The 25983-nt window shown below is 58.7% G+C and overlaps 1 protein-coding gene across 2 annotated transcripts; it reads right to left on the reverse strand.

The window, feature by feature from the left end:
• Positions 1–25114, reverse strand: REEP5 (receptor accessory protein 5). Of its 2 annotated transcripts, XM_051834521.2 has the most exons (5): positions 24882–25114; positions 24574–24667; positions 9112–9250; positions 2216–2384; positions 1–249 (listed from the first exon to the last, which is right to left on the reverse strand). In XM_051834521.2, exons 1-5 carry the CDS (start codon positions 24997–24999, stop codon positions 200–202), a joined length of 570 nt encoding a protein of 189 aa, XP_051690481.1. In that variant the 5' UTR covers positions 25000–25114; the 3' UTR covers positions 1–199. The 2 variants fall into 2 exon arrangements, with proteins under 2 accessions (XP_051690481.1, XP_069932111.1); XM_070076010.1 differs by lacking the exons at positions 24574–24667; positions 24882–25114 and adding an exon at positions 11185–12800 and having other exon boundaries at positions 9112–10929.
• Between the last annotated feature and the right edge of the window lie 869 nt (positions 25115–25983).

Raw genomic sequence — 25983 nt, forward strand, 5'->3', positions numbered from 1 at the left:
TGTGGGACACGTCATTTTATTTTTGTGTTTCCTGCAGGATGGTAACGTGTCTGGATACCCAGACGCAAATACGTGCTGCACATTGTACATGGACAGTGACAGGGAGCAGAACCTGGGCGCACCCCAGGGGTTCACGTCGCGACGCCTTCCCGAGCAGCCTTAGGGTGGAAGCGCAGCCGCGCGCTCGGCGCCGGGAGGCCTAGGTGCTCTTCTTCTCGTCTCCCAGCAAGTTCACGGTCGCTTTCTTGGCTGTCAGGAGGGAGAGAACACTGTATCACAGCTCCTGCAGCGCGCGCCCGTGCCTGAAGCGGCCACGAGGCAGCACGACCCGCGTGAGGTTCGAGGCCAGGGCCCAGAGGCCTTGAGGAAGTGGACACGGTGCATCTGCCGAGCACAAACCCCAGTGTTTGACCAAAAGTCTGGAAGGGCCTCGGGCCTGGCCCCGTGCTGTGAGCGTGCCGCCTACACTGTGCCCCCACCCCGTCCTCCAAGCACCCGAGGCAGAGAGCCCATGGGAGACCTCCCCTGCAGCAGCGAATGCCCCTGATGCCGGGCGGGCGCCCAGTCGAGACCTCATTCCAGGCCCCTCTGAGGGCAGCCCGACCTGCATGTCCAGAGAAAGTCCTCGTCCCAGCGCCAGCCACTGTCCCCCGAGAAGGGGTAGGGGGAATGCAGGTCTCCCGGCTGGGGGCAGGGTCCAGGCTCATCTGCAGTGTCCTCAGCTGGGGGACCCGGATGCCCAGGGCGGGCTGAGACGCAGCATCAGCGCGGAGGCCAGGGAGTCCTGCCGCCCCTCGGCCCTGGCGGCCTCTCCAGTCTGTCAGTGCCCCTCGGGAACGTGGGCGCTGCGTGTGCACAGAACCACGGAGGTGAGAAGCATGGGCGACCCAGGCAGACCCCATCACCCGGGGTCGCTAGTCAGGCTGAGGTCATGGAGAGGGGGCGGGGCAGCTGGTGATCCCCACAGGGGAGGACCCCCGAGGTGGGGTGGGCTGCAGGAGCCAGGTCCCAGAGTCAGAAATGGGGGACGCGTTGCCCATGGCGTCAGGGCTACCAGGGCCTCGCTTCCCTCCCACGTGCTGACGACCCCAGCGCTCTCACACTTGTCCTGGTTCTCTGTCCCCTGCCCACTCCTCTCTCACCCTCATGGCCAGCCTCGCCCGTCCTGGGCTGCTGCCAGCGCTCTCTTCTCCCCTGCCCTCGGCCCCTTGCTCAGGTCAGAACCTGACCGCGTCAGCTCCTGCCACCGCGAGCCTGCTTCTCCGGGTCTTCTCTGACTCAGACTCCAGCTGCCAAGGTCATGTCACTCTGCTGTTGTCCCGGTGACTTTAGGGGTCACTGTGCACCTTCTACTGCCCTGCCCCTTGCTCCTCACCTCCAGTAACCTGTCCCTTCCTGCAGGCCTCGCCAATGCCCCTGTGATCTTGGGTCAGCTCTACCACCTCTGACCACTCCCCTCACCCCGCTGGGACCCCATCGTTGCACAGGGACCCCTCACGGCTGCCACCGCCTCCTTTAAAATCTCAACCAACGGCCGGCGCCGCGGCTCATACCGGGTTCTAGTCCCGGTCGGGGCGCTGGATTCTGTCCCGGTTGCCCCTCTTCCATCCAGGTCAGCTCTCTGCTGTGGCCAGGGAGTGCAGTGGAGGATGGCCCAAGTGCTTGGGCCCTGCACCCCATGGGAGACCAGGATAAGTACCTGGCTCCTGCCATCGGATCAGCTCGGTGCGCCGACCAAGCTCTGCGGCAGGGGCACAACGACACCAGCTGGTCTCCTGCATGCTGGTCCCAGGAGCCGCTCCCGTCCACCCTTCCCCCGCTGTCCAAGGGCAGCCGGTGCTTTCTGGCGGCAGCGGTGGGTGGGTGACACAGCGGCCCCACGCCACATCCGCCACTTCCTTCCGAGCCCGGTCCCCGAGGGCCGTTTCATCCTTCTCCATTGTCGTCTGCTCTGTCCCTTTCTCCTCGGCTGAGAAACCGGAGGCAATCGGAAAACCACGTCTCTGCAGCCTGACGGTCACGGGCACCAGACGCCAGGCGCTCAGCCCTCAGCCATGGCCACGTGTCCCAGCTCCACGGGCCAGCCCTGGCCCTGAGGCCGGCCCCTGCACCCGCGGCCCGCCCACCGCGTGCTCTCTGCTGGAGCCTCCCGGCAGAGGTAGGGACGCACTTCCTCCCACCTTAACAAACAGCCCCGGCCCCACCCGAGCCTCACCTTCTTTGGCGAGGGCGTCGGCGGTCTCTTTGGCTTTGTCCTTCAAGTCCTTCACCACGTCATCCACCTGGGCCTCGTGCTTGAGGAAGAAGGGGCGGAGGATGCGCCGGTAGAGCAGCTCGGCGCCGTTGGAGGGACTGGGCGCCATGCACCAGAGCAGGAAGCCGCACTGCGGGGGCAGAGACGCGGTCAGCGCACCCTCGCCCGCCGGCACCGGGCACTGGGCCTGCCTCTCAGGACTCCGGGCAATGCTGATGGATCTGCTTTACCCCAACACACGCGCCCACCCCGACCCTCCTGAAAGAGAGCAAGACACACACAGGGCCCTTCCATCCACAGACAGGGCTGGGCGAGCTGCAGCAGCCGCCTGGGGTTAATCGGGGTCTTGCGGGGTGGCAGGAAGCTGGGATGGGGGCTGAGCTGCGACCCAAAGCCAGGGACCCGGATATGGACCGTGGGCATCCCAGGTGTTAGCGGTGCTGTCTGCAGGCCTTGCTCTGAAGGGGAAACACCACGGCGGGCGCTGGCCAGGGAACGCGGAGGCTAGAGAGGCCGGCGGGGCACTCCCGGCCCAGCTTCGACGCCTGGGCTGCTTTCTGTTCAGAACCCCAAGGGGCTTCCACTGTTACCACCCGGGACAAGCCTGCTGCAGGCAGCGGACGGCTACCACGCCGCCCCAGGTGCAGGACTAAGCCCGCCTCAGTGATGCTCCCTAGTACAGCGGACAGCTACCACGCTGCCCCAGGCGCGGGGCTAAGCCCGCCTCAGTGATGCTCCCTGGTACAGCGAACGCCCCTTCCTGCTGCGCCCGGCCTCCAGGGCCCCTCGGCCAGCTGTCTGTCACCGCGCACCTCGGCTTCACGGCTCTGCTTCGTCACTGAGATTTTAATAACAAGAATTCTGCCCTAATAACAAGAATTTTTATACTGTTTTCTCTCAGAAAATTGGTTCGTTCCAACAATAAATGCCGACAGCACGTCAGTCATCCCAGCAAGCTTCTCAAGGGCACGGGGAGAGGGGACACACGGACACACGGAGTGACGCGCCCGAGACGCGGGGTGGTCCTCACGGAGGCCCTGAGCACAGAGCACGTGCAGCAGTTCCAAATGGATTTTTCATAAGAGCTCCTTAAAGACCCCAACTTTTAAAAAAACTTATTTTCTGGGGCTGGCGCCATGGCGCAGTAGATTAATCCTCCACCTGCGGCACCGACATCCCCTATGGGCGCTGGTTCTAGTCCTGGCTGCTCTTCTTCCGATCCAGCTCTCTGCTATGGCCTGGGAAAGCAGCAGAAGATGGTCCAAGTGCTTGGGCTCCTGTACCCGCATGGGAGACCTGGAAGAAGTTCCTGGCTTCGGATTGGCACAGCTCCGGCCATTGCAGCCAACTGGGGAGTGAACCAGTGGAAAGAAGACCTTTCTCTCTGTTTCTACCTCTCACTGTAACTCTACCCCTCAAATTAAAAAAAAAAAAAAACAACTTGATTTAATTTCATTTGAAAGGCAGACAGAGACCTTCCATTGACTAGGTTCAGTCCGAAATGCCCACAACGGCCAGGGCTGGGCCACGCTGAAGCCAGGAGACCAGAACTCAGCCTGGGTCTCCCACAGGGAGGGAAGGGCCGGGGAACCTGAGCCCTCACTGCTGCCTCCCAGGGTCTGCGTTAGCAGGAAGCTGGGTGGGCAGCAGAGGAGCCGGGCCTCAACCAGGCACTCGGACGGGCACGCGGGCGTCCTAAGCAGCGACCTCCGGGCCGTGCCAACGCCTGCCCCACCTCTCAGCTTCCTGTGCGTTAAGTAACTCCACAGCCTTAGTTCTCGCTCCTCCAAGCCAAGGAATGAGTTCAGACAACTCGGGGGCTGCAAGGCCTTCCTGAGACAGCGACTGCCATGTTGGTGAGCACCAGGGACTGGACGGAGCCTGCAGCGCTCCCGCTCCCTCCCGCACAGCGGGCACAGCACTCGGCACCGTCTCGGCGTCAGGACTCCAGGAAAGGAACACTCGCGAACGAGATGTCAGATGCTCCAGAGCTTGCAAAAAGACAGTCAGACTGGATTTTTAAAAACAAAATTGTAGGGTTTGGCTGCGGTGCCAGCATCCAGTATGGGCGCCGGTTCAAGTCCCGACTGCTCCCAGCTGCTCCACTTCCGATCCAGGTCCTTGCTAATGTGCCTGGGAAAGCAGTGGAAGATGGCCCGTCTTTGGGCCCCTGCACCCATGTGGAAGAAGCTCTGGCTTTGCCCTGGCACCTCTGCTGTCATTGCGGCCATTTAGGGAATGAATCAGTGGATGGAAGACCGCTCTCTGTCTCTACCTCTCTCTGTAGCTCTGCCTTTCAAATAAATAAATCTTTTTTAAAAACTGTAACCACATGGCCTGCCCTGGCCTGAAGCGCTGGCATCCCATATGGGCGCCGGTTCTAGTCCCGGCTGCTCCTCTTCCAATCCAGCTCTCTGCTGTGGCCCAGGAGGGCAGTAGAAGATGGCTCAAGTCCTTGGGCCCCTGTACCCACATGGGAAACCTCCAAGAAGCTCCTGGCTCCTGATCGGCGCAGCTCCGGCTGTTGCGGCTACCTGGGGAGTGAACCATTGGATGGAAGACCTCTCTGTCTCTACCTCTCTCTGGACCTCCATCTTTCAAATAAATAAAATAAATCCTTAAAAAAATTATAACTATACCCTCCTCCTAAGAAACAGCCCCTGCACACCACATGCTCCCCCCTTGTTCACTTCCCTGGAGAAGGCTTTTACATTTTTAAATTTTTTAAAAATTTATCTCAGAGAGGCCGGCGCCGCGGCTCACTAGGCTAATCCTCCGCCTAGCGGCGCCGGCACACCGGGTTCTAGTCCCGGTCGGGGCGCCGGATTCTGTCCCGGTTGCCCCTCTTCCAGGCCAGCCCTCTGCTGTGGCCCGGGAGTGCAGTGGAGGATGGCCCAAGTGCTTGGGCCCTGCACCCCATGGGAGACCAGGAAAAGCACCTGGCTCCTGGCTCCTGCCATCGGATCGGTGCGGTGCGCTGGCCGCAGCGCGCCGGCCGCGGCGGCCATTGGAGGGTGAACCAACGGCAAAGGAAGACCTTTCTCTCTGTCTCTCTCTCACTGTCCACTCTGCCTGTCAGAAAAATAAAAAAAGAAAAAAAAATTTATCTCAGAGAGGGAGAGAGAGAGAAACAAAGAGAGAGCTCCCATGCACTGGCTCACTCGGCAAATGCCTGCAATGGTGCGACCAGGAGCTCAGTCTGGGTCGGCCACGTGCCAACTGCGCACGCCCTCACCTGCCACCTCCCAGGCTCTCTAGCAGCCAGACACAGGAACTGAACTCAGAAACGCTGATGGTTAACCACTAAGCTAAATGTCCACTCCCGGCCTTCTGGTTTTATTTACTGGAAAAGTTCTGAATACCCAAACTTCATGCAGTGTCTTCCTGTGGCTGCCACACCCCGAACTCAGTGCAGCGTGCTGCACACGTCGAGTGAGATTTCTCACAGAACCTCCTGTGAGGTTTTCAAGGTGCCGGTGGTCTCGGTGCGTCCTCAAGTTCTGAACAAGGCAGAGAGGCCGGGTCCCACCCTGGGAGGGCGGGAGGGGCCAGGGCGAGCGTCCACCTCTCTGTGCCTCTCCCGTGGGTCACTTTGTGGGTCACGCTCAAACTTCATTTAGTATTCCCAGCACCCAGGGGCCGTTGTCTTGAGGATGGGAAAATGATCACTGTTCTCCACCCACATCCTTAGGGAGATCTTGTTCTCCTGTGACAAAGAAAGCAAATTACTGCTGAACCCTCGGGATGCGCTCAGCTGTCGGCTTTCTCAGCCCCTTTGGAGCCTGCGGAACCGTGCACAGCCCAGGAGGAGCACCCACAGCCCTGACTGCCCTCTGGGCGGCCACACGCCTGCTCTCGGCTACGGGAGTCCGCAAGTTCCGGGAGTCTGAAGCCACCCCACAGCCGTCCCCCCGCAGCAGGCACTGCCGCTCGTGTGAGCCTGGCCACAGCTCAGAGCTGGTCCCAGCACGCTGCCGTGACTGCCTCAGCAACCAGGGCCTGGGGCCAGCGCCGCGGAAGGGCAGGTGAACCACTGCCTGCGACACCGGTTCCGGCTGCTCCACTTCCGATCCAGCTCCCTGCTAATGCTCCTGGGAAAGCAGCGGAAGACGGCCCTGCACCCACATCAGAGACCAGGATGGAGCTGCAGGCTCCTGGCTTTGACCTGGCCCAGCCCTGGCTGCTGCAGCCATTTGGGGAGTGAACCAGTGGATGGAACATCTCTCAGTCTGCCTTATCAATCACCCAACTGATCAATCGGTCAGGAAGCCTCTGCAGGCCGCAGGGGCTCATGGGAGCCAGCACGCGCAGCGGGAGCCAGCACCGGGCACGCCTCCCTGACTTTTCTGGCCCCACGAAGACTAAGAGAAATGTGCTGTGGGTGGGGGGCTCACCGACCACACCCAGCACCCTCTCTCATCTGCAGCGTCACCTACAGTAACCAGACGGGCGTCGCACAGGTCTCTCACCTGGGGGGCAGGGAGGCTGCTACCCAAGCAGATCAGCTCTGTCCAAGAACCCGGGCAACTTGAGGCCACACATGCGCACTGTGTCAGCTGGGAGAGGTCAGAGACAGAACCAGACCTGGACGCGCCTCAGCCAGATACAGGGGTCTTCAAAACGCTCGCGGAAATGTGCGTTCTCTCCTGATTCCACGTTCCAACGTCCTCACACACGGTGAAGACAGCGACAGAGTAACATGAGGTGGTCGGCAGGCACAGACCCACATATCCGCACAGTTAAACACACTTAAAGCGGGGGCAGCAAACATAAACCCAACAGGAGGACCACAGCAAGGTGCTGCTTCTTGGCGGCAGGACCACACATGTCACCTTGGTCTAACTGGAGCACGTCCAGCACACGGCACAACCGCACGTCTCACTCTCAAGGAACCTCCCGGCCCGGAACGGCCTCTGGCAGGTGGAGGGCGAGCACACGCGGATCTACGCAGACACTGAAACCTGTCAGGGACCGCTTCCCAGCGAAGCCCGGCCCTCCCGTGGTGCAATGCGACACGACCTGTGACCCCTCACGAAGCTGAACCACTGGCTCCTTTCTCTACTCCCATCTCACGGAGCACTTCAGAGAAGTGGGGGAAGCCCAGCAGTGCTGACTCTGCAAGGACAAAGCCCGGGGAGGCAGCCCGCGGCGCAGGGTGAAGCCGCCACCCGTGATGCGGGCATCCACCCGGAAGAGCCAGCTCAGGCCTCCAGGGCACACGGCGGGGGAAGCTGGGCTGGGGGCTTCGATGCAGCTCCCTGCTAAGTCCCCGGGGAGGCAGCAGAGCACGGCCCAAGCGCCTGGGCCCCAGCACCCTTGTGAGAGAGCAGGGTGGAGTTCCAGGCTCCTAGCTTTAGCCAGGCCCAGCCCTGGCCTTTGCAGCCATTTGGGGTGTGAACCAAGTGATGGAAGATCTGTCACCGTGCCTTTCAAATAAATAAAAAATAAATAAATAACACATTTCTGTGTCTGATTTCTTATATCAAAAGTTCCATATCTAGTTTCTTATATCTTTTAAAAGAATTTTAAAAATAAAGAATATTTTTATCTTTTAAAAGAATTTTAAAAATAAAGAACACAGGAGTGTAGACCATGTAGGACAAACTGCAACAACAGACACCACCAGCAGGGGCCGGCACTGCGAGGTAGTGGGTGAAGGCCCAGCCTGCAGTGCCGGCGTCCCATGTGGCTGCTCCACTTCTGATCCAGCTCTCTGCTGTGGCCCGGGAAGGCAGTGCAGGATGGCCCACGTGCTTGGGCCCTGCACCCGCGTGGGAGACCCAGAGGAAACACCTGGCTTTGCAACAGCTCAGCTCCAGCTGTTGCAACAGGTGAAGACTTCTCTCTCTCTGCCTCTCTATAACTCTTTCAAATAAAATAATAAAATAAATCTTAAAAGAAAAAAGGTCTGAACATTGTAAGCGACGAAGCAGAAGCATTATTTCCCAATGAAATGAGACAGCGCCAGGACACCTCACACGCACAGCACAGGACACTCGGGGGCCTGACATTGTAATCTGCGGACGCTCCGCTCGTGGGGGACAGGGCCACGGGGAGGCTGCAGGCAAGCGCCAGGGCCAGGAGGAGACAGCCCAGACCCTGGGTGCCTGCAGGGCCCAGGGACAAAGCGCCCACCGAGGCAGCCAAGGCGGCCCGCAGGGTACGTGCCCTCCAGATGCAGGAGTCCGCGGGGACAGCGGCCCGAGGGAGGCGGGTCTCCGCTGACACCCCACAGCCATCAGAAGCGGTCAGCTCTGACACAACTTTCACTTACACCAACGGAAACCTGGAAGGGCAGGAAGAGGGCCCAGAGCCCCCCAGGGCTGGCCCCATGACGGACGTCCCACCGCCTGCTGGCTGAGGGCGAGAGCCACGCTGGCCGGAGTGGAGAACCTGTCCCTCTTGTCCAGCCCGTGGGCGTCAGGAATCGGTCCCGCTCCCCACGCGGCTCCCTGGCCAGCATCACTAAGGCGACTTGCGAGGAGGAGCCACGGCACATCTTCTTTCTCCAAAACTCGCTCAGAAACTGGTGCTTTTCCCCCAGAAATGCTGCCCGTGCCCCCAGAGACACGGCACTGGCCTCGCTGGAGGCTGACGCCGCACGGGGACAGGGTCTCAGCACAGCCACGGCCGCACCAGCCCAGCCCGCGGCCGTCCCTCGGCAGCCACAGTGCTTCGGCCGCTCGCAGGACAGCAGCCCAGGGAAGCCGGACGCCGAGTCCTGGCGCTCCGAGCCCCAGACGGAACCCGCAGGCCTGGTGTCTGGGCCCGTGTTTCCGTCCCTGTGTGCGGGGCCCCACAGGGAGCACAGCACACGCGGGTGGGAGGGAGGCCCGCGGGGGCGGGCGCCCGCCTACCTTGAGCATGTAGTAGAAGGGGAACCAGGACAGGAAGAGGTCGGAGAAGAACTCGGCGATGCTGAACACACCGTACACCACCCAGTAGGTCAGCCACTGGGTGTCATCCTCTTTGTTGGGGCTCTCGATGGCTTTCATTCTGAAACGAAGACAAAGCAGCACTGAGGGAGACGCCAGGGACCACGCCCCGACCTCTCCACTGGGAAACTCGGGCAGGAGGACCGGGAGGACATCAGGACCAGCTGGCATAACCACGTGTCCCCAGCCTTAGGACGGCCCCGGAACCCAGGCCCTGGGGGACGGGGAAGCAGAGTAGCCCACTCCTGGCACCGGGGACCTCCCACACGGGACGCCAGCCTCTAACCCACGCCCTGAGATGCGGGCGGCTCCTCTGCACCTCAGCCGTGCGCTGCCACAGCTCAGCAGGGGACACGGGACAGACCGTGCGCCGTGACTCAGCAGTCCCTCTTCTGCGGCACAGGCTTCCCCCACTCCAACCCTGGGGCCCACAGCCTCGCCTCCTTCCCTCGGGGACCACACTGAGCTGCACTCAGAGAGGAACCCAGAAGACATCGAATCCTGCTGGGTCTGTGAGACAGGCTCACTACTGAGAGATGCCGCTGGGCCGCTGGGCCATGCGGAGCCATGCCAAGCCACCACCGGAAAGCCCTCGCCTTGTTCATGGGAGGAAGCTCTGTGTGCGTGTACCCGTGCACGTGTGTGCCCACGCACAGACATGCATGGATATCCACGTATTTTAAGAAAACAAAGGGGGAAGTTACAGTTTGAGACGATTGCTAATGACACAGGGAAGACATGATGAAGTAACTGCTCCTTGAACTTGAAGACTGGGCCGTGTATTTCCACTTCAAGTACAAGAACCGTGTGAAGGGAATTCAAGAAGCTGGGTGATGGTGCTAACACATGGACCACGCCTGCACCTCGGCTTTGCACACACGGAGGCTAACGTGAGGGATCCATGTGTCACGGAGTCTGCAGTTATGAATCCAAAATGCACCAGCAGAGCAGGGCACACTCGTGTCTCTCCTCGGGTCTCACGTGGGCAGACCAGCTGCTCCCAACTGGGCACCTGCCGCACCGTGCACAGGACCCTGCGTGCGGCCTTAGCCTTCGGTGCGACTGCTGCAACCCCTGACCCAGGGGCTCCCATGCCCTCTGACCCAGCCTGCCGGAATGTACCCCGAGTACATCACGCCCAATAAGCACACGGATCTGTGTGCACATAAGCAGGTGCTTTGGGAAACTGCTGGCTATCAACTATTTCATTCCTGTTAAGATGTCAGTCATGATCCACATCTAAAGGCAGAAAACACTAACAGTTCCTCTCAGCTGTCTGAAGGAGAAAAAAGGCTACTTCCTACCCGTCACCAAGAGGAGTGAAACAGAGGAGTGCTGAGAACCACAGCCCAGACCACACCTGACTGCACTCCACAGGGGACCCACTCAGCCAGAACCACACCTGCTGACTCCACAGGGGATCCACTCAGCCCAGAACCACACCTGACTGCACTCCCACAGGGGATCCACTCAGCCAGAAACACACCTGACTGCACTCCCACAGGGAACCCACTCAGCCCAGAACCACACCTGCTGACTCCACAGGGGACCCACTCAGCCAGAACCACACCTGACTGCACTCCCACAGGGGATCCACTCAGCCAGAAACACACCTGACTGCACTCCCACAGGGGATCCACTCAGCCAGAACCACACCTGGCTGACTCCACAGGGAATCCACTCAGCCAGAACCACACCTGACTGCACTCCCACAGGGGATCCACTCAGCCAGAACCACACCTGACTGCACTCCCACAGGGGATCCACTCAGCCAGAACCACACCTGGCTGACTCCACAGGGAATCCACTCAGCCAGAACCACACCTGACTGCACTCCCACAGGGGATCCACTCATCCAGAACCACACCTGCTGACTCCACAGGGGATCCACTGAGCCAGAACCACACCTGACTGCACTCCCACAGGGGATCCACTCAGCCCAGAACCACACCTGACTGCACTCCCACAGGGGATCCACTCAGCCCAGAACCACACCTGACTGCACTCCCACAGGGGATCCACTCAGCCAGAACCACACCTGGCTGACTCCACAGGGAATCCACTCAGCCAGAACCACACCTGACTGCACTCCCACAGGGGATCCACTCATCCAGAACCACACCTGCTGACTCCACAGGGGATCCACTCAGCCAGAACCACACCTGACTGCACTCCCACAGGGGATCCACTCAGCCCAGAACCACACCTGACTGCACTCCCACAGGGGATCCACTCAGCCAGAACCACACCTGACTGCACTCCCACAGGGAATCCACTCAGCCAGAACCACACCTGACTGCACTCCCACAGGGGATCCACTCAGCCAGAACCACACCTGACTGCACTCCACAGGGGATCCACTCAGCCAGAACCACACCTGACTGTACTCCACAGGGGATCCACTCAGCCCAGAACCACACCTGACTGCACTCCCACAGGGGATCCACTCAGCCAGAACCACACCTGGCTGACTCCACAGGGAATCCACTCAGCCTAGAACCACACCTGACTGCACTCCACAGTGGATCCACTCAACCCAGAACCACACCTGGCTGACTCCACAGGGGATCCACTCAGCCAGAACCACACCTGACTGCACTCCCACAGGGGATCCACTCAGCCAGAAACACACCTGACTGCACTCCACAGGGGATCCCCTCAGCCCAGAACCACACCTGACTGCACTCCCACAGGGGATCCACTCAGCCAGAACCACACCTGACTGCACTCCCACAGGGAACCCACTCAGCCCAGACCACACCTGACTGTACTCCCACAGGGGATCCACTCAGCCAGAACCACACCTGACTGCACTCCCACAGGGGATCTACTCAGTCAGAACCCACACTGCACTGCTGTCAGGTGATGCTAACACAGTTCCCTGGCAGGTAGAGCTCACACAGGTGTGCAGTCTACAACCCTGATGTCCAGGTGACACTAACACAGGTGTGCAGTCTACAACCCTGCTGCCCAGGTGACACTAACACAGTTCCCTGGCAGGTGATGCTCACACAGGTGTGCAGTCTACAACCCTGATGTCCAGGTGATGCTAACACAGGTGTGCAGTCTATAACCCTGCTGTCCAGGTGACACTAACACAGGTGTGCAGTCTACAACCCTGCTGCCCAGGTGATGCTAACACAGTTCCCTGGCAGGTAGAGCTCACACAGGTGTGCAGTCTACAACCCTGCTGTCCAGGTGACACCAACACAGTTCCCTGGCAGGTAGAGCTCACACAGGTGTGCAGTCTACAACACTTGCAGGTAAGCCTCATGTAGAGCCAACCTTAGGGCAATCAGCTCAAAGTTCTGGTCTAGGAAGAGAAAGCCCAAATGCTGATCCGGGCCTGGCAGGCGACAGCCAGAGGTCAGGCAGCCTTTCGGACAACAGGTCAGCGTCCAGGAAAGAATAGCTTGACCTAACAGGCACACTGACGAACGTCCACCAAATCCAGATAAGCCGATTTGTAAAAAATTTTATCTATTTATTTGCGAGGCAGAGACAGAGAGCTCCCATCGGCCCAGGGGGCCAGGAACTCAACTCAAGCCTCCCATGTGGGCGGCAGGGACCCAACATGTTGAGCCCTCACTGCTGCCCGCCCCATCCCAGGGCTGGAACTCAAAGCCAGGCCCTCCACTTGGGGCACGGGTATCCCAACCATCCCCTGAACCCCAGGCCAACCTCAGCGGAACAGCAGAGGATGCACTCAGAAACCACTCCCTTCAGAGACAGTGACTGCGGGGGCTCCCGCAGCCTTCCACCCAGCGAGGCAAGGGATTCAATCAGGAGGGCGAGGAGAGGCGGCCGGCCCGGCGGGGCGGGGCAGAGCTGGCAGATTCGCAGCAGCTAATGAGGCTAAGATCAGATTAGGGAATTACCTGTGGATTTTAATTATATCCCAAAGCTCAAAGGCTGCAGAGAGCAAGAGGTGGCTGACTCCCAGTGCTGCCTGCAGGTCAGGTGAGACAGGCCCCAGGCCCGTGGAGGCCGGCACACTGGCCCAGCACAGGGCCGGCCGACTCTGCCCCTCGGAGCCCCTCTACCCACTCACACCCTGGCTGCTGCTTTCTGACAGCAGAGAACACGGCACGGCCGCGGGAGAGCATGGAGCCTGGGCAGAAGGAAGCACAGGCTGAGCAGACGGCCCCAACCCTGCCCTCCCGAACCTCCCGAGCGAGGGGTCCTCCTGCAGAGACCCCAGGACCGAGCTGCAGTGACAATGATGCAATGAAGGAACTGCGCGCCGCTCTGGCGGGGGACGCTGACATGGGCATATCAGGGCCTTCTGCCCAATTTTGCTGTGAACCTGAATTAAAGTCTGCCTCTCCCACCAAGCGGCAAGTGTGCAGTCCCAGGCAGTCTCGTATCACATGACACCGTCTGGGTTGTCGGGATCTGGATCCAGCATCCGCCCCACGAATCCAGACGCCGTGTGCGTGCTGACGCCGCCCAGGCTGCTGTCTGCAGGCCACATTTCTGCTCTGCACGCTGCCTGGCCTGCGGCAGCCCGGGCAGTGCGCACTGCAGAGCCATCACCACCACCCTGGGATTCCACAGCGTGGCCGCTGCTGCCCGAAAACCAGGGAAAACGGCCGGTGTGCGCCGCGAACACAGTCCACTGCCCGCCTTCAGCAGGGTCTTCCTCCTCCGGCTCGTGCAGATGCCGAGGGCAGGAATCCCGGCTGGACGCATCCCACAGCCTTGGCGTCACCAGTGGCCACGTGACCAAGTTCTGCCCGAGGAGCCAGGCTCGAGGGTCTCGCAAGCCGAAGATCATTTTGCTCCAGGCCTTCCCACTCCGTGCTCCTGGAAGCCCTGGAGCCACACGGCTGTGGGCAGCAGCCTGGGAGGTGGCAAGGACAGGGCCTGCACCCCAGAGCACCCGCCCTGGAGCATCATCCTCCGGACTTGTCTCCCAGGAGGTACCCTAAGTTCGTCTGTAGGGAATTAAACCTCCGGACGAGCACTGTGGCACCGCAGGTTAAGCCACAGCCTGCAGTGCCAGCATCCCATAGGGGCACCAGTTTGAGTCCCAGTTCCCTGCTAATGCGCCTGGGAAAGCAGCAGAAGATGGCCCAAGTCCTTGGGCCCCTGCACCCATGTAGGAGGCCCGGAAGAAGCTCCTGGCTCCTGGCTCCAGATGAGCCCAGCCCCAGCCAGTGCAGCCACTTGGGGAGTCAACCAGCGGATGGGAGATCAGTCAATCGATCTCTCTCTCTCTCTCTCTCTCTCCCTTCCTTCTCTCTCTGTATCTCTGCCTTTCAAACATAAAGTAAGTAAATATTTTTTAAAAATATAGAAGTTAAACCTAGCAAATAGGAAAGGCATTTATGGGAGGAAAAGCTGTTTTGAGATATTTCTGTAATGTTTCAATTATTGGGACTTTCTCCCGTCAATGACAACCCGAGCTGTTGTAGGTGGGCAGGCGTTACACCTTGTCAGCTACACACAGCTCTGCACGGCTCTTCTGACTGTCCCAGACCCAGGTGAGCCCTCCAACGCACGTTTCTGTCCTCCCTGTCTTTAAACGTCAATTTCTTACATCAGAATGGAGGTGGTCCTCAAAATCTCATGGAAAATGCAAATTTTTTTTGACAGGCAGAGTTAAACATCGAGAGAGAGAGAGAGAGAGAGAGAGACAGAGAGAAAGGTCTTCCTATTTCCGTTGGTTCACCCCCACGTGGCCACTACGGCCGGTGTGTTGCGGCTGGCACACTGTGCCAATCCGAAGCCAGGAGCCAGGTGCTTCCTCCTGGACTCCCATGGGGTGCAGGGCCCAAGCACCTGGGCCATCCTCCACTGCACTCCCGGGCCACAGCAGAGAGCTGGACTGGAAGAGGGGCAACCGGGACAGAATTCGGTGCTGACCAGGACTGGAACCTGGGGTGTCGGTGCCACAGGCGGAGGATTAGCCTAGTGAGCCGCGGCGCCAGCGGAAAATGAGAATTTTGAAAAAAGTATCCTTTTAAGAAGCTATGCATGAATCTCAAATTTTTTTTGCACCATAATAAACTTGTATTTTAATTCCACTTTCCACGGGCTTTCTGAAGTATCCTCACACAGACACATGTACGTACATGCACCACGTACGGTGAGAAAGCACAACACAGATGACAAACCCGCAACCTCCATCAGAGGCTTTGCGACTATGAATCCCTGCACCCCGCAGGAGAATCCCAAATGAAACCCTGCAAGGGTGCTTCCCAGAGGAAGAAAGGCAAAAGGGAAATGAAAAAGGTGAGCCTGCACTGGAAGCAACAAAGCTGAGTGACTCCACCTTTCCGCTCGGAATTCTCAGTGGTGCGAGCAGACTCCCTGGCAAGCTCACCAAGAATCCCGGTGACCACACAGGCCGAGCCTGCAACACACCTGACACCACGCAGGGAGCCCCGGGCCCCGGGGTCGACCGTGGCAAAGAAGGCTTGTGCAAGGGCTGTGGAGAACAGGAAGTCTCTGGAAACCAAACTGGGTAACACATGGACTTAGAATTCAGAAATTATTAGGAAGCCACCAGGCAGCCCACCCTCCCATGCCCAGCAGGCCCGGCCCTCGCTGAGCCACACTGTTCTTCACACAACTTCTCAGCTGCTGACCTAAGTGTAAGAAAACATACCAGGAGCACCAACAAGACGACAAGTGGAGGCTACGTGCAGGAGAGTCCTGGGTCCTTACACCACGGAGAAGCTCAGAGGCAAAGCTGGGGGACCACGGTGTCACCCGGTCAGCTCCCCGTCTGCATGTTCGTAAAAGGAACCACCCCAATCACTGACATCATACCTGAGAGTGTCAACTGTTAAATCAACAACAGGAGCCACTGTGCACTTGCTCCCCATGCAGGACCTCTGTCCTTGTTGAGCTGTATCATGAGAATTAACGGTAAAACATGTCTTCAAACAGTACTTTACACTTGGTGTGTCTGTGTGGGTGCAAACTGTTGAAATCTTTACTTAGTATAGAGTTGGTCTGCTGTATGTAAAGATAATTAAAAATGAATCTTAATGAAAAATGGGGTGGGAGAGGGAGTAGGAGGTGGGACAGGTGGGGGGGTGGGAGGGTGGGTACAGGCGGAAGAACCACTTTATTCCTAAAGCTGTACCTATGAAATTTGTATTCATTAAATAAAGCTTTCTAAAAAAATAAAAAGTAACCCCTCTGCAGCAGCACCTGCAGGAGCCTGAGGTACACCTGCACCCCACCACGGAAGAGGAAGCCGACTGCCCGATGGCTGATACGCTGGTGATTAACAGGGCACACACAATGCTCCAGACGCCGACACCCAGGGCCACACGCGGTGCCCAGCTCACGAGGGGCGTGGCTACCCCCACCGGCCTGAGCTAAGGAGAGGTGTGTCTGCAAAGCACAGACTCCCATCAAAGCGAGTCGTGCCATCAGCACGGACTGCAATTTTCACTTGTCCATTATGTGAGCAGAGACGCTGTGTGCCCAAAACTGCAGTTCCTTTAAAAAAAAAAAAAAAAACACAAGAACAGAAAGCAGGGGTCAAAAGCTCTGAGAGGAAGGACCAGGAAGGAATCATTTCCGGCCCACCCACTGCGCGCCTCACGCCTAACGCACACTGCACCCCAGAGGCAAGGCGGATCCCCGAGGCTGGCACAGGAGGATGCAGACCCTGGCAGCGAAGGCCCCGCCCACCAGGGGAGACCCCGCCCTGACGGCCACCTCGGCATGGCGAGCCAGGAACATTTCTAAGTTATGGATCACAGAGCAAGACACAGGAACTCCTGATAACACAGTTTTCTGTCACCAGTGCCTCACGTAAGAAGGGGGCAGGGGCGGGGGCAGTCACACACTTTGAGACATAAACACTGGCTGTTTGCACACCAGATAAGGCAGGGGCCGGCGGCCTCAGAAGTCAGAGCTCAGGGCTCCCCAGGGCAGGGCGTGTGCCGCCAGCGTGTGTGGGCCAGCAGGGCGGCAGTGACCAAGGGAGGACGCAGGAGAGCTGGCCGTCAACGCAAGGCGACCTGAAAAGCTCACAGAAAACGCAACGAAAGGCTGAATTTATTTTGGTGCCAAAAAGATTCAGAAATCCATGTTTACCTTCCGCAAAATAAGACTGTTCACGAGCTTTGTGAAGACCCCTCCAAGAGGTCTCTTCACTCCGTCTGCCACAGCCTCTCCCAGGCACCCGCACGCGCTGCTAAAACTCGCAGGAACCTGCTTCTCAGACGACCACACCAGACCGCGAGGAGATACCCCGCGCCCTGCACTCCCACCTTAGCGTTGTCCGCAGTACGAAAGGGCAGCTTAGCGACGCAGGCCGCACAGCAAGTCAAACTCGGAGCAGACAGACATTCAAAGGGAGCTTGTAAAACAAGAGAAGCTGAAGGGCACACGTATTGAAAAAAAAAAAAGCGTCATTCAGTGTGAACCCTTCTGGTGGTCAGTAACAGCGATGCCACCACTACCATCTTAGTTTGTAATGCAAACGGAAGAGCCGGCCTTCATCACACAGGACACTGGACACTAACAGCAGCGTGGAACTGACGCAACACAGGCTGGGCTGGGGGAGGCAGGAGTCCCTGCACCTGCTTTGTCCAGACCTGTGACGGGCAACTTCACTTTGCAACGCTGGTGTCCAGTCCTGTCAAAGGTGGCTACAGTTCCAGCAGCTTGATCTCCCTTCTAGCTAGCCTGTAAAACCCAGAGCCGAACACGTAAGAAACCTGCTAACACACCCACGGCCCACTTCCGAGCCTCTGCTCCCCAGGCTGGCTTCCTGCTACGCAGACCCTCGGGGGGCTGCAGTGGAGGCTCAAGTCGCTGGGCCCCTGCCACCCACGGGGCAGACCGGGATCAGGTTCCTGGCCTTGGCCCTGGCACTGCACACGTGGGGAGAGCACTGGCCAACGGGAGCTCCCTGCTTCTCAAATTAAAAAACAAAGTAAAACAAAACAAAAACTAAAAACTACTACTTGAGAGATGTAAAATAACAAAGATGAATGCCCAGCAACAGAAAAGCAAACTCCCACCAGGACAGCCCTGTGTCACACAACTGACGGCTCCGTAAATAATGGCCGTGACAGGCGCGACATCACAAGTCCAGCTGGGGCTGCAGCGCCCTCATGGGCGGGCCGGGCACGCACGGCCCCCAGGTCAGGAGTCACCCGCGACACCAAGAGGCGCTGAGCGATCTTTAAATTGTTTGCAAACTTCTATTAATTCCTTATAATTTTAAATGAACTGCCCATGCTATGGGTGGCCATGTAATACCTTAAGATGCTGCATTTGTATTTACACTTGTTTTAAGAAAGAATGGAGAGCCGGCGCCGCGGCTCACTAGGCTAATCCTCCGCCTTGCGGCGCCAGCACACCGGGTTCTAGTCCTGGTTGGGGCGCCGGATTCTGTCCCGGTTGCCCCTCTTCCAGGCCAGCTCTCTGCTGTGGCCAGGGAGTGCAGTGGAGGATGGCCCAGGTGCTTGGGCCCTGCACCCCATGGGAGACCAGGAAAAGCACCTGGCTCCTGCCATCGGATCAGCGCGGTGCGCCGGCCACAGCGCGCCGGCCGCGGCGGCCATTGGAGGGTGAACCAACGGCAAAGGAAGACCTTTCTCTCTGTCTCTCTCTCTCACTGTCCACTCTGCCTGTCAAAAAAAAAAAAAAAAAAAAAAAGAAAGAAAGAATGGAGAGAGCAAGTCAAAAGCCACAGCCTCGTCCAAAGTCGGTCCAGAAAGCAAGAACTCTGCAGAGCAGCGAGCCAGTGGGGGCGGCTGTGCCACAAAGACCAGGTCTCCAGGCCACGGAGGGAAGAGGGTTCACACGTCTGCAAGAACATAGTGCTAGGGCTGGAACAGAGCCCTGAAACTCAGATCAGGAATACATCATTTAAGTCATTCATTTTATTTCCTGGAAACTCTGTTTTCCTTATGGCGCAGGCAAAGCAAGAAAAAGACCAAACCAGGGGGCCAGTGCTGTGGTGCAGCAGGTAAAGCCACCACCTACAATCCTGGCATCCCATATGGGCGCCAGTTCAAGTCCCAGCTGCTCCACTTCTGATCCAACTCCCTGCTAATGCACCTGGGAAAGCAGCAGAGGACACCCTGCACCCACATGGGAGACCTGGAAGAAGCTCCTGGCTCCTGGCTTTGGCCTGCCCCAGCTCTGGCTGTTGCAGCCATTTGGGGAGTGAACCAGCAGATGGAAGATCTCTATCTCTCCCCCACCCCATAACTCTGCCTTTCAAATAAATAAAAATTTTTCAAAAATGATAAAAGAACCACTGAACCAAGTGGCAGGCTGCAATTAAGCTACAGAGAGCCACAACGCTGTCCAGGGACTCTGCGTTACGTTTCAGCTCTCTGCAACACTTTCATTTAAAACAGTTCAGCAATATTCGCAGTCACAGCCACCGAAAAGCTGACCAGAGTACAAGGTTTGCGTGCTGAAGGCACTACTCGCAGGGAAACCTCTGATCCGCACGGCCCGAGTGCTCTGCCTGAGCTTCAGGCCACACGGAGAAGGCCAGCTCTAACAGCAGCCTCACAAAGCCGGTGTGCCAGGAACACGAGCAGCTGCTAGAAAAACGCTCTGCCCCCAGGGCCTCAGGACTGAAAACTGCATGAAACCACGAGAAAGAAACCACGCCCTTCCCAGGAGTGCAGGAAGCCAGCCACACACACACACCCCACACACCCCACACACCCGAGCTCTGCCTCACAGGGGCCAGCTGGGAAACAGGCCGCGCACAGCTGTCAGTCGCCCACGTGACTTCCTCGGGGCCCCCAGAGCCCAGGAGTCTGCTGCTGTCCAGCTCCCCGAGACGCAGCCACTCTCTAACTGCTGTTCCCTAAGATGCACCTCACTTGACCTGCCGTGCCTATTAGCTAAGAAGCTGTTACAGCTTTGAATGAACTGCACTACTTATTATATTTATTTTTATTTATTTGAAAGGCTGAGCTAGAGCAAAGAGCGAGAGGTTATCTGCTGGCTCACTCCTCAAATGCCCACAACCAACAGGGCTGGGCCAGGCCTAAGCCAGGAGCCAGGAACTCCATCTGTGTCTCTCACGTGTGCGGCAGGGACCCAAGTGCTGCAGCCACTGCCTGCTGCCTCCCAGGGCGCACGTGAGCAGGAAGCCGGGTCAGAACAGCTGGGGCCTAGTCCCAGGCCCTCCAGGATGGGGGACCAGCCCCACACAGAGACGTGGCTCCCATGCCACACACCTGCTCCTCCACCCCTTTTATCTGAAAGGTGGAACAACAGAGTATAAAAAAATTTTCTAAAATGTATTTATTTGAAAGAGAAAAAGCTCTCCCACTTGTAGGTTCACCCCTCAAACACCTCCCAACAGCAAGGAGTAAGCCAGGCAGAGCCAGGGGCCAGGTCTCCCACATGGGTGGCAGGGACCCACGACTTGAGCTATTGCCTGCTGCCTCCCAGGGCGTTAGCAGGAAGCTGGAGAGGAAACAGAGTAGCTGGGATTCAAACACAGGCATCCTGCCCCAAACTCCAGTCCCTTGGTGTTTTTGCTTTTGTTTCAATGTATTGCCTCACCACCCGTTCAGATCTGACGTCACAGGGTCAGATCTGAAGGCAGGTGCCTCCCTGGGAAATCCACTCCAGGAAGGTGCAGAGGGCCTGGTCTGAGGGGGCAGAACAGAGCGAGTCTGCGAATACAGCACACAGAGAACCACGAACCTCACAGGAACCGGAATTAGAGGACAAGCTTAGGGTGGGTGCTAGCTGAGCAGCTAACACTCCAGAAGCCGTGTGCCCAGCAGACTGCATGGTCTAAACACCCAGCTCCAGACCCTGACTCCAGCTTCCTGCTGAGGCAGACCCTGGAAGGCAGCGGTGATGGCTCACGCCATGGGATCCCTGCTGCACGCAGGAGGTCCTGAATTGAGCTCCTGACCCCTGGCTTCAGCCCAGCCCAGCTCCACCCACTGCAGGCTGGAGGGTGAACCAGCAGAGGGGACTCTCCCCCTCCCCTTCCCCTCTGAACAGTAAAATAAAAATAAGTAAGTTTATCTGGTACAAAAAATTTTGAAATTCATGCATAATTTATTCATAAAGTGCATTTAATTTTTTAAAAGATTTACGTTATTTGAGAGATAGAGCTACAGAGAGAGGGAGAGAGAGGGAGAGAGCTTCCATTCACAAAGGCTGAGGCCAGGCCAGGCCAAAGCCAGGATCCTGAATCTTTATCTGGGTCTCCAAGCACTTGAGCCATCTTCGATTGCTCTCCCAGACACAACACCAGGGAGCTGGATCATCAGAAGTGGAGCCCTGGGGACTGGAACCGGGCCACACGGGATGATGGAGCAGCAGGCGGTGCTTAGCGCTCGGCACCACGGCACCAAGCCCATATGTGCACTCTTCATGGACTTTCTGGAGGCTCCTCACACGCATGCTTTGTAGGCTGGCGGTACAGTGCGGAAGGTTGGGCCTGCCACACCAGCACCCCACCAGTTCAAGTTCCAGCTGCTCCACTTCCGATCCAGCTCCTTGCTAACGTACCTGGGAAAGCAATGGAGGACAGTCCAAGTGCTTGGGCTCCTGCCACCAACCTGGGAGACACACGTGTGGACTTCCAGGCTCCTGGCATCAGCTCGGCCCAGGTGCAGCTGTCTGGGGAGTGACTCAGCAGATGGAAGATCTCTCTCTCCTCTCTAACTCTGCCTTTCAAATAAAAACAAGTAAGTCTTTTTTATATGTATAAAGACTTATTTGTTTATTTGAAAGGCAGAGTTAGAGAGAGAGAGAGAGAGTCAGTCTTCCCTCTGCTGGTTCACTTCCCAAATGGCCGCAACAGCTGGAGTTGGGCCAATCTGAAGGCAGGAGCCAGGGCCAGGTCTCCCATGTTCCACTGCTTTCCCAGGCCACAGCAGAGTCAGACTGGAAGTGGAGCAGCTGGGACTCAAATCAGCACCCATAAGGGATGCTGGCAGAGCAGGTGGTGGCTTCACCTGCTACGCCACAGCAACGGCCCCAACAAATAAGTCTTTAAAAAATGCTTTGCACCAAAATAAACTTATCTTTCAGTTCAACTGCCCACGACCTTTCTGACATTACCATGTATCATATATATATGTGTGTGTGTGTGTGTCTCATAATGAAAATGCTGCCCGGGTGCCCAGCAGCCATGCCAAGAGCTAAAAGCAATGAACTTTACTGTAGCAGTGCCAAGTTTAAAACGGGCTAATGAACGCCCAGAAAACAAAACATCACCGAAGGGCTGCTGTTATCTTCCAGTAGGTCGGCCTGTCAACAGTTCTTGATAACAAGAAGGCTGATCGCCCTTACGGGGTGAGGCTGGGGCTCAAAGGCCCTGTTCCCAAAGAGCTCAAAGCTAACTCACACCTGGAAAGTACGGACACAGCACCACCCAGCACCCAGCGGCCCTGGCACTGACGTAGGAGTGAGGCTGGGTCTGGGGCCAGGTGCACCTGAGCCTCACCCACGAGTTTCCCAAGGGCGTGAGCCATCAGGGAGCCAGCAGGCAGCTGAGCAACGCCGAGGTTCACGTCTGCACCCTGCAGTGTCCAAGGCGCCCTCCCAGTGACAAAGCCCCCGAGAGACACACGAAGAGGCTGAGAGGCAGAAAGGAAGAAGTGAGCTTCTGGCCAGAGGCCACAGCAGCAAGAACGCCCTGAAAATGTCAATCCTACCGGGTCACCCTCTACTTAGAGTCCTCTAAGGCCATCGGAAACAAGGAACGCCCGTCACCATCTGGAGTGAAGCGCACTCTTCCTATGGGGGTCTGCCTCTCTACTCTTAGATCAGTTCTGAAATAACTGAAAAAGGAAAGGGTGGGGTTTGGTACGGCAGGTGGGATGCCGCCTGAAATGCCCGCATGCCTTCCCCCTGAGTGCCGAGTGCCGGGCCGTCAGGCTCCACTGCTGGTTCCAGCTTCCTGCTGACGTCTCCCTGGGAGGCAGCAGGAGCAAGCGCAGAAGCCTGGGCCCTGCACCATCTGGGAGAGCTGGACGGAGTTCCCAGCTCCTGGCTTCAGGGTGGCCCAGCCCTGGCTACTGCAGGCATCTGGAGTGAACCAGCAGATGGAAGACTTCTCTCTCCTCCCTCCCTCCCTCCCTCCCTCCCTCCCTCCCTCTCCCCATCTCTCTGCCTTGCAAATACAATAAATAAATAAATTAATTAATTAATTAAATAAACCTCACAAGGTAATCTAATCACATCGATGAGAAGTTTTCCTTCTCACCTGATCAAGTGGCACTGAGGTAGAAAACAGTTTTCATGTCACTCAGGACTTTAAAAACCCCTATTTATTGTCAGCTCAGTATCAAGCAGCTAGGCAATTACCAAAAACCACCCCAAATTTATTCCAAATGTAAGCAACTAAAATCTAAAGCCTACACCCAAAAAACAGAACACAGAGCAAGAAACAGGAGCGAGCTCCCAGATGACTGATGCTGCGTCACGGGGAGCGAACAGGGGCCTGCGACCCACCTGCACTTCAGGACCTGATCTGCCCCCGGCTCAAGCCTGAGCCCGTCCTCCCTGGGCGCTCCCGGCACACACAGGCCTTCTCAGCCCTGGGGAGAGGAGTCCAGCTTCCTGGAAAACAGCGGCCAGCTCAGCTGGACTTGCTGCAGCCTGCGTGAGCACCCGAACGAACTTCTCCCAAACACACACACACACACACACACACACACACACACACACACGTCCCTCCCAGGCCAGCCTGACCAGCCACAGACACCCACCGTGGTGCCCCCCGCCTGAGGTCTTGCTTTTTATTTTCTGTGATGGGAGAAGCTGCCGAAGCAGCTGGAACCGAGGTAAACACGGGCTTCCTTGCCAAGACCTGCAGACTACAACAGAGCCCACGTAGAGAGAGGGGCAGCTCCTGCCCCGGCGCGTGGAAAAATGAAACCGCAGAGTAAGACAAACTTAAACCACCAGCTCACCTGGTAATCACTCGGATCCACTGTTAGGAGCCTCAGGTTAAACTTATTTTCGTTACATAGATGAGTCATTTACATAACCAAGGAACTGTTATGTTAGGGATGCGTTTTATAAGGTCTATTTCTGTTCCTGGTCTTTGCACAAGAAGGTAGACTTGAGAAGGGGGGGGGGAGGAAGAGAGAGGGAGGGGGAGAGAGAGGGGGAGAGAGAGAGAGAGAGAGAGAGAGAGAGAGAGAGAGAGAGAGAGAGAGAGAGATGCCCGCTGCCCAGCGGGGGTCGGCACGCCCCAGATGCCCCGGTGCAGCCCGAGCGCCAGGGCCGTCCCTGCGTCTGGACCCCACGGCTCTGAGTGGCAGCCACCCAAATGACTGTCGGGGTCCGCGCAGTGAGGGCGACCCCCACACCCCACCACGACCGCGACCTCCGCCCCGTGCGGGTCCGCGAGGCCGCGCGGGAGGCTCGGACGGAAGCGCGGGGCGGGCGCGGGCCACTTACGAGACGTAGGCCGGGTAGCCGAATCCGATCAGGTTGCAGAGCAGGGAGGCGCCATAACCGAACACCAGGTACAAGGCCAGCAGCCCGAGGACACCTGCGGACGCGACCGGGCGAGTGGGTCAGGGCCGGAGCGCCGAGGCGCCGGCGAGCCGGGCCTGGGCCGCCGCGGGCTCCACGCCGCCCCGCGCCCCGCGCCCAGCCCCGCGCCCCGGCCCCGCGCCCAGCCCCGCGCCCCGCGCCCCGCGCCCCGGCCCCGCGCCACGTCAGCGCCCCGGCCCCGCGCGCCCCGCCCGCGGCCGCGCACCCACCGAGCGCGATGAGGCTGCGGTTCACACCGCTCTTGGCCTCCAGCTTGGCCAGCAGGTCGGTCAAGCAGTTCTTCTCGTGCAGGAAGCGGTCGAGCCGCTCCCTCATGGCGGCGGACATGGCGAGGCCGGCGCGCGGAGCCCGGGGCGGCGGCGGCGGCTGGACGCGGAGCCGGGCGCACCGGGGCGGGACTGCGGCGTCCGCTCGGCCGCCGCCCCCGGGCCGCGCCCGTCCCGCCCCGCCCCGCCCCGCCCCGCGGCTCCGCCCCGCCCCGCGCCGCCCCCGCGCGCGCCGGGGTCCGCGCCTCCCCGCGGCCGGGCTGCGGAACCGCCTCGGGCCCGCGGGGGCCGGCGCCGGGGTGAGTGAAGGGGACTGCGGCCCCAGCGGGTCGCCCCTGCGCCTCAGCCGCGCGGAGCCCGGGCAGTGGCTTCCCCGCCCCGCTCTCCTCCCGCAAGGGGTCCTCGGCGCCGCACCCAGGGCTTCTCCTCTGCGGGCCGGGCGCGGTGTCCTTCCCGCCCCTCCCCCAGTTCTCCCTTTATCCACTACCGCTGCCCGGGCGGAGTGGTGGGCGCGCTGCCGGCACCCAGTGGGCAGGGCCGGGGTCGTGGCTGAACGCCCTGCAGCGCCCAGCACGACCCTCCCCGCCCGGGCCGTCCCAGCCCCGACGCTGCTCGGTGGCCCCTAGTCGCGGGCGCAGCCCCTGCTGTCTCCCCACAGCGTCTGCCACCGTCTGCAGGTTCAGCCGCCAGCCCCTGGAGTTTGTGTTCTTGCATTTTGTTTGCTTGTGTTTCAGACACCCACACACACACCCAGTGCTGGCAACTTAGCAGGCGCTCCATGACATTTGTCGAATGAATGAATATGTGACTGGATCCAGTATTTAAGATTTATTTATTTATTTGAAAGAGTTTACGGAGAGGGAGAGGGAGAGAGATCTTCCATCTGCTGGTTCACTCCCCAAATGGCTGCAATGGCAGGAGCTAGGCCAGTTGCAAGCCAGGAGCCAGGAGCTAATTCCGGGTCTCCCACGTGGGTGGCAGGGGCCCAAGTGCTTGGGCTATCTTCTGCTGCTTTCCCAGGCAGGTTAGCAGGGAGCTGGATCGG

The sequence above is a fragment of the Oryctolagus cuniculus genome, chromosome 6, assembly GCF_964237555.1.
Source record: "Oryctolagus cuniculus chromosome 6, mOryCun1.1, whole genome shotgun sequence".
Classification (NCBI taxonomy): Eukaryota; Metazoa; Chordata; class Mammalia; order Lagomorpha; family Leporidae; genus Oryctolagus; species Oryctolagus cuniculus.